Source organism: Lolium rigidum, chromosome 4, assembly GCF_022539505.1.
Source record: "Lolium rigidum isolate FL_2022 chromosome 4, APGP_CSIRO_Lrig_0.1, whole genome shotgun sequence".
NCBI lineage: Eukaryota > Viridiplantae > Streptophyta > Magnoliopsida > Poales > Poaceae > Lolium > Lolium rigidum.
Window position 1 is genome coordinate 28,216,543 of NC_061511.1, and position 16,430 is coordinate 28,232,972.

At 46.2% G+C, this 16,430-nt stretch overlaps 1 protein-coding gene across 1 annotated transcript; it reads right to left on the reverse strand.

Moving 5' to 3' along the window:
* Positions 1 to 13,638: 13,638 nt before the first annotated feature.
* LOC124646809 (protein Rf1, mitochondrial-like) lies at positions 13,639 to 16,110 on the reverse strand. Its single transcript, XM_047186865.1, has one exon. It carries the CDS (start codon positions 16,108 to 16,110, stop codon positions 13,639 to 13,641), a length of 2,472 nt encoding a protein of 823 aa, XP_047042821.1.
* Between the last annotated feature and the right edge of the window lie 320 nt (positions 16,111 to 16,430).

Here is a 16,430-nt window from a genome sequence, read left to right on the forward strand (position 1 = left end):
CACAAGGCCAATACTCTTCCTTTGGACAACTAAGTGCTATATCACCTCTTCCACAACCTAAAGTTCGGCATCAACAACGATGAGGGTCAAGGCGAGGACCTAAACCATGATGAAGATTAAGGGACCACACAAGAATCTATCCTATTGGTCCATTCTCGCCGGGGTTCTAAAGCGTCAAGACTCCTTCATGACTCAAGCAAAGTACAAGGCTTACTCAAGAGCAAGATATGAAGGGGTCCAACGGTATAGCAACCCCAAGCACCTAGAGCATCAATACTTCCTTAATGAGCCCGAAAAAGCAATGGACTCAATCTCTACCGGCCAAGGTTTGCTTCTCTACCCTTGTGCTTCTCATCCGGACGTCGTGTCAAGAGTGGATGATATCACTTTTGTACTACATGTCTAGATGTAAAGCACGCACGAATATAGGGGGATTGCGGTTTAAACTTATTGAACTATCCCTCCCCCCATAATGCATAAAGAAACCGAAAACATATGTTATTCGTCAACTAAGTGACTAATGAGCTTCATGTTGAGTTGTAGCCGTGAATCCTAGATATATCTACGCGATCTCACACTACTAAACTCTTACACGGTGGCTTCGTCCACCAAACCTCCTTCTCAAGGAGTTTTTGTTCCTTTTGTTTTCTTTTCTCTTCTTGTTTTTGTTTTTCGTTTCGTCTTTTCTCTTTGTTTCTTCACGGGAGATTCACCCAAGCTTGGCTTTTCTTGCTTTGATTCTTGCAAGCTTGGTTGGATAGTACCTTAACAGTTCCGCCGTCTAATCCTAAGCCATGATCTATCTCTTGAGCCAACTCAGTCTAAAAGCACAAGTCTACACCAAAATCTGAGGTTTTTGAATTTGGAGGACGGTACTACCGCTTCTCAGGACGGTACTACCGCTCTAAGTACCGGGTCAGTACCGGTAAGCGGTACTACCGCTTTTACGAGCGGTACTACCGCTTGCATCTTTTGACATGAGGTACCGGTTTGGGTCGGGTTTCACCCCAAATCACCACAACTCCTCTTCCACCCCAAGTCAACAGCTCCTCCAAGCTCAAGACCTCGAGGAGATCGGCCCCGATCTCCTTTTCCAGCCACCGCCGGCCAAATCTCCTCCGTGGAGAAGCTTCCCCACCCCCTTCTCCGCCATGTCCTCCGGTATGAACCCTAATTTCTCTCTCTAGGGTGTGTTGAACTCCCTAGATGCATATGCTAGGGTTTGAGGGAGTTGTATGGTGGAGAAGCACTCTTGGGAGCTCTACATGTGTGGGGATACTAGCTAGCAACAATGTGTGACACTAGATTGATTTTGCCATGAAACTCGATCTCGGTTTGGATGTGCAGAGCTTAAGCGGTAGTACCGCTCATTCTTGAGCAGTACTACCGGTCAAAGCGGCACTACCGGATTGAAATTGCGGTACTACCGCTCTGTCTAGAGTCACCAATGTTGCTTGTTAGTGTCCTCTTTGATTTGTAAAATTCATGGCTTGTGCACTTATCCCCTATTCCCTCCCAAACCTTTGCTATTCACAGGAGCACCTAGGACCCGTGGTGGCAAGGTCAAGCCATCCTCTCGTCGTCATCGAGATGAAGACGAGCAAGAGGAGATTGTACCGGCAAGAACCACCAAGCGACAGAGGGAAACAGCAGCGGGCACAAGGGGCCCTCAAAAATCAATGGTTGACATCAAGAAAGGCCAATTCATGGAAATTCGAGGGGCCAATCCTTATTTGCTACCAAGAAATGCTCGTCAATGCCCCAATCACTTCTTTCATCATGTCAACCAAGAGAGGATCTACAATGAGGTCTATGGGGCCAAGGAGTTCAAATGTTGCCCCCAATACTCCATCAGCATGGACAAGCTCAACTCCAACCTCGAGTATTTCGGAGAAGCTCTTGAGATTTGTGAAGAACAAGGACTGACACCTCTGATGACCTTCTCTCACAACTACTCGAAGGAAGTGATATGCCAATTCTACGCCACAGCCGTTTTCCTTGAGGATGAAGGAGGTTTTCGCTCGTTGAAATGGATGACTAGGGAGCATGTGATGGAGGCTACGTGGGAGGAGTTTGCTAGAGGTATTGGATATGAGCTTCATGACTATGACACCAACATCTTCAAGATTCACCTTCAGCCCAAGCCAATGGCCAAAGAGAAGATGGCTGACCTCTACATTCCCGGAAGGATGTTGTGTGGAAGTGCTTACCACCTCCTCCCCGTCTACGACATCATGAATCGGATCTATCGCAGCACCATCAACCCCAAGCACACCAACCATGATGAAGTGCATGGGTTTCTTGTGAACCTTCTTGTGCGTACTCATGAGATTAGGGGCCGCGGCAAGCAATTGGACGTCATGGATTACATTTGGCATGAGATGCGTGATTGTGCATTTCTTCGCAAACTCCCTCAATATGCCCCCTACATTATGAGACTCATTTGCCTAAAGTGGGAACAAGCGGGCCGTGGAGATCTTCTTGAGCAATGTCGTCCCAACATCACTATCCATAAGGAGAAGAGCCCCCTTGTCAAGAAGCATGACCCTCCAAGGTATGGCAAGAATGCTCCCAAGGACAAGGACGAAGATGAAGCCGATAGTGATGATTCCGACTATGTGCCCAACTCCGTCAAGACCAAGGGCCTCTTTGCCAAGCTCACCGCTCGCCTCAAGAAGTCCTTTTGCTTCAAGAGGGACCTTGAAGATAGGATGTATCAAGCTCACCATGACAACAAGAAGATCCGCCAACGCCAAAAGGCGATGATGAGGCATATGCAGCTTCCTCGTCTCTGAGGGCTCCGAGGACAACATCACTCCTCCCGGTGAGTGGAAGTCCAAGCTTACTTGGTCAAGTTCCGAGGACTCCATCCCCGAGCACATTGTTCGTCCATCTCCACCACCTCATGGCAAGGGTCTTGCTCAAGATGGAGACGATGATGATGAAGACGAAGATGAAGAGGAGGAAGATGTTGAGGACATGGGTGATGAGGATGAAGATGAAGACGACGAGGATGATGATGACGAGTGATCCCCTTGGGACGTTAGTATGCTCCTTCTCCCTTTTTGGTGTCTCGATGCCAAAGGGGGAGAAGTTGATCTATTAGGAACGGGAATTTGCATGGGGATGCCAAGGGCTTGGTGCTTCGTTTTGGTTCTTTCGGCCTTGGCATCAAATCTTCCCCTAGTTATTTGGAACTTTATTCGTATGTGTGCTCGCTACTCTATTTGTGGATCTCCCGATCCCCCGGTTTGTATTAAGACTTAATCATTCGTAGCTTAATGGTTTTCACTATTAATCCTTGATTGGCTACATCAATCCTATGGAGGCTTTTATTATTATGAGTTTGGGTTTTCTCTCAAGGCAAAGGTATGAAAAATTTCACCCAAACTCTCCTATATGCACTTATACTTGCCTCCATAGTGTGCTTGTGCTATATGATCTTGTCATATGTTCTTCTTAGCACTTATGCTTGGTTTGTAGAATCTAGGGGGAGTTTCTCTCTAGGATGTGTGCATTTGTATACAAATGCATATTCTAAATATGCACACATCTAGGGGAGCTTCGTCTACTCTTACAAACCATATACCTTATCATAATATCCTATGAATTATTGCAAATTCGTGTGTTGTCATCAAACACCAAAAGGGGGGAGATTGTAAGAGCAAGATCTATAACCCTTGTTTTGTGTGTTTGATAACAACACTCGAACAATTCTAACCGTGCACAAAGATTATCTTTGATGGATTTGTAGGTGTACGGTGCCCTCGCTGAACACACTATGATCGGAAGACCGAAGCGTAGATCTTAGGTTTTCTCGGTTTTGTGTGTGTGTCGTGAGGTAACATGGTAGGAGAGGAAAAGAGGAAAAAGCTGTTTTAGCCATAGCGGTACTACCGGTACCAGCAGCGGTAGTACCGCTACCCTACTGGTACCGCTCTGAGCTACCGCATTGCACACGAGATTGTCCCACAGAACAAGTTACGGTACCTTTACGGTACCTGAGCGGTAGTACCGCTTGCAAGCGGTAGTACCGCCCATGGTACCGCTCAAGTACCGTAACATGTTACGGCAGTACCGCTCTGGTACCGCTTCGGTACCGCTTTGGATCCAGTAAGGTCTAGACCCTATTGCGGTACCTCAAGCGGTACCGCGAGCGGTAGTACCGCAATGTGTCCACGTGGACAAGATCTGTGGGGATTCGAACTCAGAGCGGTAGTACCGCTTCCCAGAAGCGGTAGTACCGCTTCGGCAAAAACAGCACATAACGGTTGGATTTGGAGGGACCTATAAAAAGGCCCCTTCTTCTCCAGCCCGAATTTAGCTCTTCTCTCTCTCTCCTTCATTGTTGCTGAGCTCAAACTTAGTGGATCTCTCTCCCTACCCAATCAATCTTGCTCATACTTTGAGGAGTGGTGGAGGAGACCTCGATCTATCGTTCTACCGAGAGAAATTTCACCAATTCGTGGTAGTCCTTAGTGGATCTTGGTGGTAGAGTTCCTATTGTGGAATCTTGGAAGAAGTGCATCCATGGAGGCTAGCTTGGTGTTGTACTAGCTCCATGGGTTGTTGGGAGCCTCCTTGTGGTGTGGAGCTCGCCCCAACCTTGTGAAGGAATCACCGCCTCGACCGGTGCCTTAGTGGAGAAGGGGGAGCACCTTTGTGGAGCTCTCTCGAGGAAGAAGGTGAGGCCTTCCTTCGTGGTGTGGCCGTCTAGTCTCTTGTGTGAGGCTAGCACCTCCTCAACGCAGACGTACTCCCTTTTGTGGGAGGAACTGCGGGAAACAAACCTCGCCTCGTCTCCACGCCCTCCGGTTGTCCCGCTCCTTACTCTTACTATCTTGTGATTGTTCCTTTGCTTGTTGTACTTGTCTAGGATCATTGTAGGAACACCACCATCGCTAAAGCTATCATTTTTATCTTCCGTTGCACTAAAAATTGAAAAAGGCTAAAACTTGACATAGCGCCCATTCACCCCCCCTCTTGTTCGCTACGATCCATTCAGCCGGGGGTTGCAGAACGCGAGCTCCCCGATCCAGCCGCCCCTCGCAGCCACAGCGGCCGCCGAACCACCAAGATATCCCGGGACCGTCGCCCCACCATCCAGCTCCGCTGAAATCCGTATCGTCCAGGGCCTGGCGCCCTTGTATCGTCCAGGGCCTGGCGCCCTCCGAATCAGCCTTAGCCGCCTCCTGGCCCTCGTGCGCGCCGCCGCATGCCTTACCTCCGCCACGCCCCGGCCGCGCACGCCTAGCTAGGCCCGAGACTCGGCCGCTGCCCGCTCCCGGTCTCCGGTCCCCAGCATGGAGGCCTCCCTCCAAAACCGTCGTGTCAGGAGCCAATAGGGACTAGCTCCCCGTCACCCCCTTCAGCGGTGTTTTGCCTGGCGGCAATCTCAGGGGGCGACGAGGGGAGAGAGAGAGAGGGAGAGGAGGGGTGGCGGCAACGGGGGCGGGAGGGAGCTAGGTTTTGCTCCCCTGTCGCCCGAATGAGGCGGTGGCGGGGAGCTAGGGTTTGCTCCCCTGTCGCCCGGAGGAGGCGACGAGAGGAGCTACTTGTTATCTAGCATGCCAATTCTCACTCTGGCTAGAAATGAAAAACCAGGGTCTGCTTAGTTAATTACGTTGGTCCACATCTATGTTTCATTAACAAATTCAGAATTTGGCCTTTCTTGAGATGGTTTGTTCTACAAGATCAAAAAACAAAACCAACTTCAGTTTGCAAGCATTTTTTTTTTGCGGAAAGTCCACCGATCTATTGATAATCATGCAATATAAAGAACCTAGAAAGTAATAAAAATACAAATAGTTCCATCGACCACCTAGCTCGAGCCAAAGGCGCGCCGCCGTCGTCACCCTTCCATCACCTGAGCCGGTCAATGCTTGTTTAGTAGAGCTTATTGTATTAAACAGACGAGAAGTCGTCGTGCTAAGATCCCAAAGGACCAGCGCACCAGAAGCAGCAACCATCGCCAAAGATGAAACTCGTATATCGGAAGACCCATACCTGAAATTACACCAACAAAAACGAACACCAACTAAATCCCAGGAGATCCGCGGGACACAACTCCACGCGCCCTCCGCCGGCTCTAGAAGCACCACCGGAGTGAGAATATGACGGGGGACCCTATTCTGACTCCATGATCTAGCCGTCACCTCACCATCTCGAAGAAGAAGAACGAAAACCTCCCGCCAGCGAGCGACCGTGGTCCGCCACGCCTCCAAGGCTCTAAGGCCACTAAATATGGAGTGAACCGGCGCCGGCGAGAGGGAAATAATCCTAGATGGGTTTTAGCGTCGCGTGAACGATCGCCTCCGTGGCTCTCTTCCTCACGTACCGTTTCGCATGCGTCTTCACTTCAGTTTGCATTCAAGATTGCGAAAACTCCAAAATATCAGTGACCATTCTAGAAAAACTCACATGCATCACTTCAGTGTTAACTTTATGATCGCTAGAGGTTTTTGGGTTTAACAATGGGGACTTCCATCGGTTGCGTGTTAATTTATATGCCAACACCGGCAGAGATAAGTACATGGAAGGTTACAACAAATAGAGAAAAGAAAGGGATGATCCTGATCTTATAGTTACGATCGGATCACCACAGATACAACTGAACTTTATCTATCTCTATCTGAACTTCCGTCAGGGTTAAACTGAACTTCCGTATCATAACAGATACTTCAACACCCCTCCTCAATCACAGCCTTCTTAAGGTTGAGGTTGTACTTGAATTCTTCAAACTGCCGAGCTGGTAAAGCTTTTGCGAAACCATCTGCCACCTGATCCTTTGACGGAATGAATCTAATTTCAAGTTGCTTCTTTGCTACTCTTTCTCTTACAAAATGAAAATCAATTTCAATATGTTTAGTCCTAGCATGAAAGATAGGATTAGCATAAAGATATGTAGCTCCCATATTATCGCACCATAAGCATGAAGTTTCATTTCGTTGGATTCCCAGTTCCTTTAATAAAGACTCAATCCAAATGACTTCTGCTGTAGCATTTGCCAGAGATTTGTATTCAGCTTCTGTGCTTGATCTTGACACTGTTGCTTGTTTTCTAGCACTCCAAGAAATTAAGTTGGGTCGAAAGTATACAGCAAACCTCGTGTAGATCTCCTATCATCCACACATCCTGCCCAATCTGCATCTGAGAAGGCACTAAATAGTGTAGAAGATCTCTTAAAAGTTAAACCAAGACTCACTGTACCACTGACATATCTCAATATTCTCTTTACTGTTGTCCAATGTACAGTAGTGGGAGCATGAAGGAACTAGCATACCTTGTTGACAGAAAAAGCTATGTCTGGCCTGGTAAGAGTCAAATACTGTAATGCTCCAACAATACTTCTATACCTTGTACTATCTTCTGGTCCTAGAAGTTCACCTTCAGTGACAGAGAGCTTCTCTGATGCTGACAGTGGAGTAGGCAGCGTCTTGCACTCTTTTAATCCAACTCTGTTGAGCAAATCTGAAGCATATTTTTCTTGGGTTAACATAATACCTTTGTTAATTTTCTTTACCTCAATACCCAAAAAGAAGTGTAGATCACCAAGACCCTTTAATGCAAAAGCTGAGCCAAGATCTTGAAGGAGTGCACTGACTGCTTTGTTGGAGGAGCTAGTAACAATGATGTCATCAACATATACTAGCACAAACATAATAATACCTGACCTATTATATATAAAGAGTGATGTATCTGCCTTTGATGCTAGAAAACCAAGTTCTTGTAGTTTTGAACTTAACTTTGAGAACCATGCTCTCGGTGCTTGTTTCAACCCATAAAGTGACTTATCAAGTTTACACACATGATAGGGTGCATTGGGATTTTCATAACCAGGTGGCTGCTTCATATATACCTCTTTTTCCAGAACACCATGAAGAAACGCATTCTTCACATCTAGTTGCCTCAAGCTCCATCCTCTTGATACTGAAACAGCTAGAACAAGTCTAATAGTAGCAGCTTTAACAACAGGACTAAAGGTGTCTTCATAGTCTATACCATATCGTTGTTTAAAACCTTTTGCCACTAATCTAGCCTTATATCTATCAATAGTACCATCAGCTTTCCTTTTGATCCTATAGACCCATTTACAATCTATTAAATGTGTTCCCTTTTTATATGGTACAAGATGCCATGTTTTGTTTTCTATTAAAGCCTTATACTCATCATTCATAGCTTCCTTCCATTTTTTATCAGCTAATGCTAGTTGCAAAGTTTCAGGTTCATTTGTAGAGCAAGATAAGCCATACCTCACAGTTCCATCGGTATAATTTTTTTGTTTGGCATGACCAGTTTTGGACCTTGTTACCCGAGCTGGAGGTGCTGCTAATTGCATTGCAGATCCACCATGCGCAGAAGATCCAGTAACTGGTGCTTGATCCGAGGCTGCAGAGGGTCTTGATCCTGTCGCAGACGCGTTCCCGCGCGATGGTCTGGCTGCATGCCACGCGGCGTCATTCTGGTGGTCACCAGCGTGTGGCAACGCGGTTGATGGCGACGGGCCTGCGCGCGCGTCAGGCACATGCATGCGCCTGTGAGGTTCCGTGACGGGACCGCGCGACGTGTCGCCCGCGGACTGGCGTGCTGCTGCAGATGGAAAGGACCCCGCTAACGCCTCCCCGGATCCCGACGTAGATTCTTCTCTGTTGTCCGAGGTTTCCGTGATCCGAGGCGAATCAGCCTCGTGTCTTGTGCGATTTTGGCTCTTTGACAAGAGTCACAAACCGACTCAATGCTAGATTTATTTGAGTAAGGGAGTTCATAATTGCTAAGAACTAGTTGAACAATGCGAAAAGAAGGATGTCCTAAACGACTATGCCATCTGTCAGCTGAAGGCTTGGAGATGCTAAAGGCATGTTTATTCTTGATGGATGGTGAAGATATCAACGGGTAGAGGCCACACACACATCGTCCTTTAATAAGAATTTTCTTCGTTGCCTGATCCTTGACATAGAAATACCACGGGTGAAATTCAATAAATACTTGATTATCTCTAGTAAAGCGATGAACTGAGACAAGATTTTTGGTGGTATGTGGAACATGAAGAACATTTTTTAGATGCAAGGATTTAGAGGGGGTTTTAACAATTGCATGACCAACATGGATAATGTTCATACCTTGCCCATTGGCCGCATGAATCTGCTCACGGCCGATGTACTTCTCCTTCATGGTGAGCTTGTTGAGCTCACCGGTGATGTGGTCGGTGGGGCGAGTGTCACCATACCAGTTGGTGTCCACGCCGTATGACGCGATGTTGGCGCCCTTCTCCTCTTCGTCTTCATCCTCGGAGTAGATTCATGGCCCGGCTTGCCGCAGATTTGGCACGTGACGAGGTCACGGTCCTTGTGGCCGCTCCTGCCTCCTCCACGATGGCCACCATTGCCGCCGCGCTGCTGACGACCATGGGCACGGCTGTTGTAGCCCCGGCCTCCTCTGCGTCCGCCACGTCCACGCGGTCCGCCACGTCCGCGTTGCGCCGAGTTGACGGAGGAACCTCCGCCGGTGTCGCCACCAAGCAACTCGATGCGGTTGTCGTAGGCGCAGACCTGGGCGTACAGGTTGCCCACGGTGAGATCTTCTGCTCCGTTGACCCCAATGGCGGCGAAGAGGGGGTTGTAGGATTCGTCGAGGCCGGCGAGGAGATAGCTCTTCTTCTTCGATTGGCCGGCCCGCTGCGGCGAGCTCATCAGCTAGGCCCTTCATCTTGGTGAAGAACTGGGCCGTCGTCATGTTCTCCTTTTTTGTTTTGGCGAGGGCGACGCGCAGATTGGAGATGCGCGTTCGGGACTAGGAGGCGAACATGGACTTGATCGCGCTCCAGACATCTGCCACTGTTTCCATCCCAATAATAGAGATGAGAATATCAGGTGAAAGAGTGTTTAGCAGGAACGATAGAACCTGCTGATCCGTCGCCACCCATGCATCGTAGGCTGGGTTGGTCTCATGGAACGACTTGTCGTCCTTTTCGACGGTGATGGTTTCTGGCAGAGCATCCGTCTTGGCGTCGATGAAGCTCGTCAGACGGGCTCCACGGATCGGCGGAAGAACTTGTGACTGCCAGAGAAGGTAGTTGGATCTGGTCAGCTTCTCGCTCACGGCTAAACCGGCTAAGGGGTTCGTCATGGCGACGGTGGTGGAGCGGCGAGGCTGTAGATGTGTTTTAGGAAGTAGGCTCTGATACCATATGATCGCTAGAGGTTTTTGGGTTTAACGATGGGGACTTCCATCGGTTGCGTGTTAATTTATATGCCAACACCGGCAGAGATAAGTACACGGAAGGTTACAACAAACAAAGAAAAGAAAGGGATGATCCTGATCTTATAGTTACGATCGGATCACCACAGATACAACTGAACTTCTATCTATCTCTATCTGAACTTCCGTCAGGGTTAATCTGAACTTCCGTATAATATAACGGATACTTCAACAAACTTCTCATTTCTGAAATCTGTACAAGTACACACCAATTTTCCTGGGTTTAATTGTTGACATTTTTCTCTTGCATCGTAACGAGATATACAGAAAGTCATGTGTTGTTCCATTTTCACTATATGTGGTTTTTCATCAAATCCTCTCCCTGGTACTCAACCGCTCGCGCGGTCAGCTTCTGTCGGGGGCGCGACCTCAATTCTCTTTGCATACACGACACATTAATTAAGGGTACATGGACGCATTAATTAAGGGCTGTTTCACATGTACATGCAGACAAGATAAGTGGATGGGGACCATCAGCGAATCTATCAGCTAGCCCATGCAGAACTTTCCTTATATTGTGAATTTGGTCAGAATTTTTTTTTACCAAAAAAGGAAATTTTTCCATAAATAGAAATTTCGAATGCTACTAAAAATAGAAATTTTTGGTCGGAATCGAACCGCATGAGCGGTCGACCGCCAGCTAGGCCTGCCCTTTTTCCATACCCTTATGAGCCCTCTTTCATTCCTCTGCTAAAAGATTAAGTGTCAGGTGAAAACATAAGGAAAGTCTTTGGACATAATGCTATACACGATGTCAACAATTCAGCATTGTGGAAGCCAAACCTCTAGGTCTGAACCGATAGCCAAGCATGAAAAGACTGATGTATAGTTTTCAATTGCACAACATCGTGCCTAAAATCGCGTGATTCTTGTGGAACCATGTTTGATCTTATAAATGTACTAGAAACCGAAGGTATCCAAATGGAAAAGGAACGTGTGATAACTGGAAGTTATTAAAGAGGATACTGGAAAGCAGCCGGTCACCAAGGAATTTCCCATGCAAGAAAAAAGAGAAATAAATTCCACTGAAAACTGATATGCCCAGATCTGTAGGATCGATTTCCATCTACAGTGGCAAAATGCTAACCTGGCACACGGCTAATCTTTCAGCAAAGAGGTGTAATTTTGATATAGGTAATAATTACTGTAATCAATTCAGAATATGCATAGATACAGAGATAGATCCGCTTGAAAATTCAAACTGAGAAACAACTGCCATTTTGACGAGCACAAATTGAGTTTATTCTGAAGATTGACCTATACAGGTCACATCGATGCACATCCATGAGTAGCGATAATTTGATTATCAAAGCCATGCCTCAAATTCGAGAAAATTAAATATTAGTCCTCTTTGTCATATCTTCTCCATACAACTGATTACTTGCTAGTCTTAACAACAACAAAATCCGTGAAATCAACTATGCATCTATTACAGGTATATAAAGATGTGAAATAAGCCACATATTTATTACACGCCCTATATTTTGTATTTTCAAACAGAGGAAGTGACCATTATTACAAAGAATAATGGTAACTAGTATAGGGAGATACAAATAAAACATTTGTGGAAATGGCCAAGGCTTCACGGACTGATCATAGCAAATTAAAACCAGAAGGGGAGTCTGGTATTCATGCTATAAGGATGCATGAACGATTAAAGTACAAAGACCAAGATGTAAAAAAACATATATTCTTTGTACAAGAGATAGGACATGAAATCTCAGAAAAGAAGATTGAACATCATTAACTAGAATATGTAAGGTAAAATAGAAGAGAATATGCACTGGATCTATCAAAAAATAAAGAGAAATATGCACGGAAGAAGCAGAATTGCAAGTCGGACATTATCATAACTGCATTAAACAGAACCAAAACCAAGACAGAAGTGATATCTGTTTGTGTCAAGCTGTAGCTATACAAAGAAGATTTGAAAACAAAACATTTGCGTTGACACGAACCTGATAATCAAACTGTTATAGCCACTAAACAGAGGAGCAAATGGACAAACTTTACGCCTGTATACATGGGGAGGTACAGATATTACCGGCCAACCAAAATTTTCGCATAGATTTCCAAATGCCATTGCAGTTTCAACCTGCAGTTGCACCATTGTAACCTTGCACCTTTCATGTTATCCTATTATATAACAGAGACAATTGCATTTATAACTTGATTTAGAAGTTAACCAAGCAGACATCATCTAAAAATACCCTGGCCAAACATGATTATCATAATCTACCTCGATACTAACCAAAGCCACCAGGCCCAGCCAGGAAGCATGTCGCACATGTCAAATCAGAGGCTTAGTGCCGGATAAGAATAAGTCAATAGAAGAGGGATTTATTTTAGTAAAACATCTTACTATCCCATCAAGAGGGAGTTAATAGATCCATATATAAAGTTGCAAGGGAAGACGTGCGCAACAAAAACTTGAACATGATATGCATACAGTAGTGTTAATGATCACCGCAAGATACTGCAGCAACACTAACCCTCATGAGAAGAAAGAGCCAGTCAGAAGTTGTAGATTGTACAATAGTGTTCCCATAGCCTCCTTTCCATCAGTACTTGCAACGGGATACGACGATTTTGGTGGATGAACATACCAATCAGTGTTAATGGTCATGAAAATCAGCCTGCTTAATAGGGAGGCCATACAAAAGAAGTGATAAGTAATATAGCAGCCAATAAAAGAGAAACACAACAAAATCAGCCACGCCCGTATAGATTGAAGTATGACAAGTGGTTTCACTACAAGAAGGGCAACTAACATATATAAGTAAAATGAGAGTAATACTAGGGCATCATGACATGTTTTTCAGTAGCAGCTGTGTATGATAAATAACTACACAAGAACTAGCTGCATTATATAGATCACATCGGTCATCCTTGTTTGAAGTTTTGAATTAACTATCACTAACTGCTAATGTACCAACCCCCAAAGATCACATTTTGAAAAGGGTATGTGTGACATGAAAGAAAATTATCTGGTTGAAGATAGACAATACCTGCCACAACCCTCCACTCTACACCTTAGTATATCTTACTTTTATGCCTGCGCTTTCCAATACAAGAGCTTCTTGGAAGAGCTCGATAAACTCGTGGATGAGATCCACCATGATATGTTAACTGACATCTGCAATCTTTTTGCCATTAGCAAACCTATAATATAATGCACCATGTGGTCTGGACACGTGCAAATAGAGGGCACATGGATCAATGTACATAGGATGCACGCCCAGCAAGCACGCAGCGGACCAGAACTCTGCAGTGGCACCATCACTCAGCTCCATCCTAGTGTATGCATGGAAGACATACACGACCAAATAGTTGAAAGAGAGCTCTGAACTATTCCAAGGCTTACCAGCTGAGACCAGTGCATCAAATGACTCCATCAAAAAATTGGTACTTTGCTGGGAGCAAATTTATTTGTTCTCGGTATTTCCCTTTCCGTGAAAAGAGAGACAGTAGCAATGAAGTAGTTGAAGCTTCAAGTGAGATGCTCTTCCCATCAACTTCAGACATATAATTTCCAGCCTTGACTATTTCCCCCTTTTCCAATAATGTTCTGATGATATCATTTACAAGACGAGAGCTAGGAGCACAACCACTCTTCTCCATTGATGAGAACATACTGTCAGCTTCTTCCAGTGATCCTTCTTTTAGAAGATTATTTATCATAACTCCATAAGTAGAAGCATTAGGCACCAACCCACTGGCTGGTATTGCAGCAAACAAATCTTTAGCTTCTTCTATTTTCCGAACCATGTACATTGCATTAATCATGGTATTGAGTATTGCAATATCAAACTTCACATTATTTGCACATAATTTATGGAAGAGGATGATGGCTTCATCAGCACAATTATTTCTGCAAAGTCCCCCAAGGATTATTCTGTATGTGGAAATGCTCACTGTTGTTTCACTTTCAATCATCTCCTTGAACATTTTCTTTGCAGCGACAGTTTGCCCAGCACGGAATAATCCATCCAGTATGATGTTATATGCAACAGTAGTAGGTTTAACTTTCTTATGCGACATTTCTCTAAACAGACTCAACCCATCAACAATCCTTCCTCTTTTAAGATAGCCATCAATAAGTGTAGTATACGTAATAACATCAGGCTGAATGCCAACTGATACCATGGAATCAAGCACTCGAGATGCTTTCTCCATCTTGCCGACTAAGCAATATCCGTCAATCAGTGAAGTAAATGTAATGATATCAGGCGTCTCACCTATCTCTATAACCAAGTTGAAGATATCGTGTGCATCCAAAACCCTTCCTTCTTTGCATAGAATGTTAATTATTGAATTGAAGAACACAATGTTGGGTCGAGGAATACCTCTGTTCATCATTTCATAAACCAACTCCTTAGCTTTCCCTAAATTACCATGTGTACAACAACCCTGAATTAGGGAGTGATAAACAACTGCGTTTGGTTCTACCCCGATGTAAATCATCTGACTGAATTTGTCCATAGCATCAGCCAGCCTGCCCATTCTACAAAGTGAAGCTATTAGAGTTGAATAGGTGATTACATCTGGACTCACTCCTTGTTCCCACATTTGCGTAAGTATGAGCATAGCTTCATCCATCATTCCATGTTTAGCATATGCATCAATTAGGATATTGAAAACATGAGAGTCGGCTACAATACCATTGCTTGACATTGAATCAAAGAGATTAATCATATCAGCAAAGCATCCTTGAGACGCATAACCATGGAGCAGAGCACCATACGTGACGATGTTAGGTTTGTGGCCCTTGGCGGTCATGGAATCAAAAACACCTGCAGCTTCTTTGGTTCTTCCATGCTTGCAAAGGGAGGCCATGAACGAGCTCCAAGTAACAATATTTGGTATGAGACCCTGGCTTGTCATTTTTCTTAACAGTTTACTTGCCTCTTTCCACTGGCCCAAACTGGAATATCCATGTATCATGCTAGTATATGTCACTTCATCCGGTTGAACACCGTTGTCAACCATTTGCCGAAGGAACAACTCTGCCTTGTCCATTACTCTGGCCTTGCACAAGGCATCAATAATCGAGCTATATGTCACCACATCTGACAAGATCCCTTGCTGCGCCATTTCATGGAATAGATCGCATGCCTTGCCAATTTCCCCTTCCTTAAGGAAGCCGTGTATGACGGTGTTATATGCGACCACACTGAGGGAGCAGGCGCCTCCTTCTTTCCTCACTTTTTGAAGCAAGTCGAGCGCTTGTTGGCTCCTCCTCTTGTCACATAAGATCTTCAGGACAATGGAGTATGAGAAGGCATTAGGCACACAGCCGATCTCGGACATCCTATGAAGCAGCAGGTTCAGAGCCTCATCTGTCCGTTTTGCATAGCAGAGGCACTTGAGGAGGGTGTTGGCGACGATCACATTTTTCCTGAGGCCCGTCCTGAGGAGGAGGCCGAAGAAGGCAAGCCCTAGTTCTGGGTGACTTGTGCGGCAACAGCAGTTCATGAGGATGCAGTAGGTGTAGTCTGAGGGAGGCGCCACCCGCGGGCCAGCTTCTTCTCGGCGCGCACGGTTAAAGAGGGTGATGGCGAGGGCAGGCCCATCTCTGCAGGCTGCGGAGTCCGGCGCACGGGCGAGGGCGGCGAGGAAGCCGTTCAGGGAGCGCTCAGAGACCGGGGCGGCCTGCCGTAGCAAATCGTCGAACAGGTGGTGCGCGTCCTCCGGGCTGAGCGTGCCGGCGCGGGCGCGCTCCGTGGCCGCGGCAAAGGCGGCGTGGGGAGACCAGGAGCGTGAGGGCCGTGCGGGGGAGGTGGTGGTGGTGGTGGAGGAAAGGCGGCGGCGGATGCGGGACACGGGCGTGGTGGTGGAGTAGCGGGGAGGCATCAGGATCTGCCGTGGCGGGGAAGCAGCGCGGCAAGATATCCCACGAGGCGTCCAGCTCTGAGGAGGCAGCCCCGCCGCGAGCTAGCCACCCCCGACGGCGAGCTTCTTGCCGGCGAGACGGAGAATCAGTTTCAGAGAATCGATTGGATTTTCTTTTTCGGTGCATGACTTTCTTGTGTTCGGCAGTTGCGTTCTGAAACATGCCAACTCTGTGTTTGTTTAGACTAGAATACAAGATTAAAAAGTAGGACCTGCTTCAGTTTGGGTAAAAATGACAAAACTCCAAATGTCATCTCCAATTGCCCGATGCAAACGGACGT